Raw genomic sequence first — 6,305 nt, forward strand, 5'->3', positions numbered from 1 at the left:
AATAAGATTTTTCTGTAAGGCATTATTAATGGAAGTATATACTTGGCCTCCATGATGTAGTCCTGGCCAAAAGCCAATAAAAATGTGCAAGGTTAGTGTACCAGTGTATCTTAAACCTTCCCTATGGTGTACTGTGTAATAAAGGAGATATCTTTATGTACTTTACAGGGTAGGGATGGAGGGAAGGCACATTATATTTTCCTCTATTTGTTCTTTTCTAATGGGTTTCATAAGTCCAAAAAAAAAAAAAAAAAAAAAGGAAAGAAAAAAGGAAGAAACCTCAGTTTCAGCTTGTTGCTAGCACTCTGCTTTCAAATCAGGTTGGTTGAACGACTTTTTAAATGAGGCAGCAAAATCTACCATCAAAGCAATGTTGCATAGTGTCACATGTCCCTGCTAATTACAGCATAGTCAACTTCTATTTTAGAGAGTGAACTTGGAAGGCAAAGGGACTAGGTCTTTTTAATTTTCTCTGTGTAGAATAGTGCCTAGCACAAGTTAGGCCTTCAATTAATGGGTTTTGGGGATTTAAAATTAAACAAAAAATGAGTGAGTCCTAGACTTGTAAAATAGGGGAACCAATAAGTTAATGTCTGAGGTGGTAAAATCAGTTTAGATAGGAGTGAAGTAGCACAATGGATGATAAATACTAGTAGGATTACTGTCCTGAGAGCATTACTCAAATTGCTAGTTTAAAATACTGGAGAAAAACCATCCAACTTGAACTCTGTAAAGTGGACTGGGCAGACAACAAAACTGTATTTTACTAAGTAACAAATGGCCACTCACTCTTGTTCCATTTCCTCTGCAGTTTCTGCTGAGTCGCTGGGCTAACAGATCAGACCAATTTGAAATGTGAATTTAAGGCTTTAGCAGTAAAGCTGCAGGACACTAGGATGAAAAAACAAATTGTGTATTTAAAGAGCAACATATATTGAATTGCTTTGTGCTCTTTTTAATTGTTCCAAAGGAAAAAAAGATATCACTTAATGTGGGTTTTGTTTAGCTCCTTAAGGAAAGCACACATAGAGACACTGCATATTTAACTCAATATGTACATTCCCCTGACAAGTAAGCAATAAATGGCAAGAATAAGCTGTGGTCAATGCCACCAAGCCACAGTCTTTGGACTGCTTTACCTCACAGATGTGTTTTATTTGGCTGGCACAGCATTAAAAATCTGATCCGTCATTTAAAAATTGGGATATGGAGCATCTCTTGAAAAACTGGAAGTTCTGGCAACACTGGGCCAGCAACCTGCATAGCACGAATTGGGTGGGGTTCAGAATCAGTTGCTTCTTCAGGTGATACCATATCACCACAGCCCCACCTGGCCTGCTTCACTTATTTATCTGCCTGGCCCCATAGTGCTTGGGTTTGGGATCCCTGGATGACATTGTTAAGGTCATAGATCAGGGCCCTCCAGAGAGAACAAATGTGTGTGGGGGGAATGCTTTCTATAGACACAAGGAAGCAGTTATTCATTCTTATGTTGCTGAAGAAATAAAACAATAGTCAATGCCTTAGTGTTCCCTTTGATCTCTATATGTTTAGGCCTTGATTATATTAATATCTATTAGTCTTTTAAATGTAGCTTGATCTGGTCTTTGGGAAGAGGTAAATCTTTTTCTATCTAAGTCTCTTCCTGCATATCTCAAAGGATGACAGTGGATAAATAAATGCTGCTTGTTATTGTCCATATTTTATACTAGTTTATCTAAGAAACTTTAGTGCAAGTAAATGTTATAAATTTTAAAGTTCAAAAGATTAAGCAATGGGAAAGAAATCTCATGATGAAACTCAGATGTAAACTCATTTCATTTAAAAGTGTATGCAGACGTGCTGAGATGATATTTCTAAACAGCAATGTATTTAATGCAGCACAGTACGTTCTGGCCAACATTTGCTTTCAGTCATCAATTTATCACTCTCCACAACTACACAGGAGGTAGCAGAGATGTGACATAGTGGAGTTTTTATCCCTAATGTTCATGATTCTGTGAGGTTTAATGATCAGCATGTTTATTTTCATAGTTAATCATTGAAGCAATAAATGATTTTTGGCTTTGCAGCAGGAAGGAACATGTTTTATAGTCCTGACTACAGCCTACTTTGCCCTGACACTATCATGAATAATACTTCTTTGGAGGCCCAGGGATCTCATTTGAATGAATTTATTTAACATACATTTTGCTCCTGAGCTGTTCTTTCTATTATGAATCTTTCCAAATATATGGCAAACCAAGTGAAACTTGAGTTTTAGTCTGCTTTTGCTTTAAACTTTAGTGAAATACTCAGCCAAGAGAAGTTATAACTTGGCTGTGCTATGCCAGGGAGACCAATTACAGTTCAACCTCGTTGAGGGAAAAGTTTTATAAACACAGATTGGCATTACATTTGGAAAAGCCCCCCACTGAGACTGAGGAGGTAAGTACAAGAAGGATCCTTTTTATAATGGCTCACTTTCTACATCTGCACTTTCAGCACTTTAAGATTTTGGGAAAAAAGTTGTGGCAGCAGCAATTATTCTGCCGGCAAGAATAAGGAAATGGAAAGAAGCAAAGATTATTTCTGTGCAAATGTCCTTGTGTTGTTTCTGTTCTCACTGAATCAAAGATCCACAAAGGCCTAGAATCTGGGTGTTTTATTCCCAGTGATTAAGGTCCGTGCGCAGGCTTACTGAGGCACAGCACTGATTGAGAGTTTAAATGTTTATTTAAAACCGAAATGTCAAACCACTCCACCCTCAACCTTTCAAGCATCTGGCTAACAATAAGCTAGTTCTTCAGCAACAATGTCAGAGCAAAGGAATAACTCAGATTATAACTCAAAAGCAATACTACTGGAAAACTTAAAACACCTGTACTGCATGAAGAAGAAAAGCAGACAAAATTTAGAGAATTAGCTACAGAAAACCATTCAAAGGCATTTCTACTGCCTCACGTTTCACTCTATCCAACACATGGCTGCCACCTTTGAACTGGTTTCTGTTTGCATAGTTGTCAGGTGGGAAAAATCATATGGCTGTCCCAGGCACAATTTGGGAAAGTGCAAATTGTCTCTAAGGCACAAAACTTTGATTCTCAGCCAGATTTATACCAAATCTAGCCTTCCTAAGGGAACTTGCTAGAGCTAATGACCACAGTGTTCCACTGCTAGGGAATGACTTCTCTCGGGAACAAAAGCAGGACTCTCAATCCTCCCCACTCTCAATACTCACTTTCACCCCACAGTTTTCAGCAACGTGCCCATGTCCCTCAGCTCCATAGCAGAAACAATCCTCATGATGAACACCCAGACTGACCCTGCCTCTCAGGCCTGCTGAGACAGTGAGCATGAGGATACAGGGACATGAAAGGCCAGTCAGTTCTTAAGAAAATCAAAATTACATTTATATGATGAACCAAAACCCATTGTTAGAGTTTACAGCAAACCCCCAAGTAACCAGAACTTGTAACCTTAATCCAGGGTAGGCCCCTTCTCTTATTTCAAGAGGCTTCAGTGATTACATTAGTACTATTGTACTAGGCTTCCCAGAATTGAGAAAACAATGGGAACATCAAACCAAAGAAGATCCCATTGAACAGAGTTGCCCATCCCCAGCCATGGGGTTTTCCCTGAGCATCAGCCTTCACACCACCAGTTTTAGGGAAATGGCAAAATTTCCACTGCACAGGTCCCCCTACAATAAACAGATATCAAACATATTTTGATTTGGGGAAAATGAAACAAAATTAATTTAGTTATTTGTAAGGACACAGGATGTAAGACTTATCCAAGAAGCTCCTGTAACCCCAAATACTAAAGGAACATTTCATAAGGCTAGATGGAAACACAAAGCTCATAGTCTTTAGTGAAACGGTCAAATGCTTGCCTAGAACTTTCTATATGAAGTTTGTTCTTCTAGGACACCATTTCTTTGGGAAAGCTAGCTTTCTCCTGTCTACGAGGACAAATGTATGTGTGATAAGAAGTAAGCTTTCAGTCAAATTCCTTTCACTTAGCAGGTTCTACCTGTTCTGTTAGGCTTCCAGGACTTCCAGGGTTTGGTGCTGGCTCTGGGCCACTCAAGTAGGAAAGATGATACAGACTCACTGGCTATGATATGGCTTCATAAAACACCAAAAGGGGAAAAATACTGACTAGACATACAGAAAAGGAGTGGTTGGGGCTGCTGATGTCAAAATTAGAACCCTAAGAGCCATGAAGGCAGAGATACAAGAAGCCTTCTCAGGGGCAGAAGACTCAGAGTCATTCAAAGCCCTCTCTAAGAAACCAAGTAGAGGCAGGACCTCCTCTCCCTCACAATTTTCTCTTAAGGCTATTCCTACTGCTCCACTGACTCAACTCTCTAAGAGACACCTCATCCCTCAGAGGTATCTTCCAAAGCTAGGAAATCCCACCCTGCATCAGCCACAGCCTGAAACTCCAGCTGTGTGACCTGCCCTTTCTCTACTCCTCACTGAAGACATTGCAATCAACTCTTAGAGGAAAAGCAATCTAAACCCACTTTTCCTCCTAAAGCATTTAGCTGCATGAATTAACTGAACTTTCTGAAAACAAGCCCTAGATTGACGCCACCAGACGTATTTTCTGGACTCAGGGCTCCTAAAAGGGATCAGAATACTTCACCACTCTCCAGAGGACCCCAGATGGGCCATGCCTGGTTCCGGCCTACTCTAGCTTTACACTTTTCCCTCCCCCACCTAGAGGTGCAATGCCTGGTATTGAATTCCCAAGGCAGCTTCCAATCAATGGTGAAAATGATAAATGGGATATCAGCTGCTACCAGCGCAATTAAGGTGAGCACTGTGTCTCCTTTTCAAAGGTGGGATCGATAGATGAGGTACAGAGCTGCTGTTGCTGTGGCAGTCACTGATGACAAAGCCAGGACCATGGGGCCCTTCCATTCTCCAAAACAATAAAATCACTCCTAGATCCTACCTAAAAGGCAATGCTACTCTCCAAATGTACAAGGAAAGTGCTTCAGAGCCTCTACCTTGCGCCCCTTGTCTGCAAGTGAACAAAGCCAGGAAAGCCGCTCTCTGCATTCAGTAAGTGTGCTGTGAAGTTCTTTGGATCCCAGTTTCCTGGGGCCTATACAGGCTCAGAGACTATAGGCTGGGTCGAAAGGAGTCTGTTCCCAGAAGGCACCAGGAATCTGAATCTAGGTCAGGCTTTGGATCCATTTCCATCTCTGCCTTTGTTGTCTGAGTGCCTTTGGAATGCATCCCCACCTGTTCAGATAAAAGACAGTTCCACATTAGCAACAGTGCCACCTAGTCACAGAAGTTTAGGTCTTCATTTTCAATGCCAACCTCTTCTAAGAATTTGTAGCACAGACTTGTGAGAAGCTCACAGCACTATCTCAGATAAAGTACACACCATCACATTTGCTGCCGGTAGGTGACCAACTGTCCTGGTTCATCCAGGACTGCAGGGGTTTCTGGGATGCAGCACTCTCAGTTTTAAACTAAAATATTCCTGGGCAGAATAATCTTCTTGTATGTACAGCTGCCAATCTTACCTCAAGTGTGTATGTTACTTTCTAATATACTTCCATAGATATTATTTCACTTAACCCTCAAAACAACCATTTGAGGTGAGTGGCATTATTTTCTTCTTTTAGGTGAGAAGCCAGGGCTCAGAGAAACAAAGTAACTGGTCCAAACACATATAGCTGGTAAACAGCAAAGCCAAGGACTGAACCCTATTTCTCTGCTCCTAGTTCACTCTAAAAGAGCAATATGGCTCTTTAAAAACAATGCAAGTAGCATCACTTTTATTTTTACCAACAATGTTTAACCTGAGTCTATAATCAAGCCTTAGTCTAACTTCCAGTTTTCAGAAAAGACAGAGTGAAAGAAGAGCAAGTTAAACGACATCCCAAGAAAACAAGACAAATCCAGAATGTGGGACATTCTGGCTCTTTCTTCAAGTCAACATCGTGAAAACATATATTAAAAAAAAAGGGTGATGGTAGTGGAGGGAATTGCCGTAGATTAAAAGAAAAAAGAGGGGCCGGCCAGTTAGCTCAGGTGGTCAGAGAGTGGTGTTACAACACCAAGGTCAAAGATTTTGATCCCCTTACTGGCCAGCTGCCAAAAATAAACAAATTTAAAAATAAATAAATGGAACAAGCAGCATAACCAAACGTAATGTGGGGGTACTTGATTGAATTTTGGTCTGATAAAAAATTATAAAGAATATTTTTGGGCTGGCTGGTTAGCTCAGTTGGCTAGGGTGCAGCCTCATAACACCAAAGTCATGGGCTTGGGTCACTGTACTGGCTAGGCCCCCCCCCC

At 40.7% G+C, this 6,305-nt stretch overlaps 1 protein-coding gene across 1 annotated transcript in view; it reads right to left on the minus strand.

Annotated features, from left to right (window-relative positions):
- Positions 1–2,696: 2,696 nt before the first annotated feature.
- The window catches only part of NEK9 (NIMA-related kinase 9), a 37,798-nt gene continuing 34,189 nt past the window's right edge, over positions 2,697–6,305 (minus strand). Inside the window, exon 22 of the mRNA XM_008591119.1 lies at positions 2,697–5,237. Coding sequence (XP_008589341.1) covers positions 5,115–5,237 — 123 coding nt within the window. The 3' untranslated portion in view covers positions 2,697–5,114. The remainder of the gene's footprint in view (positions 5,238–6,305) is intronic.

The sequence above is a fragment of the Galeopterus variegatus genome, unplaced genomic scaffold (assembly GCF_000696425.1).
Source record: "Galeopterus variegatus unplaced genomic scaffold, G_variegatus-3.0.2 Scaffold6665, whole genome shotgun sequence".
NCBI lineage: Eukaryota > Metazoa > Chordata > Mammalia > Dermoptera > Cynocephalidae > Galeopterus > Galeopterus variegatus.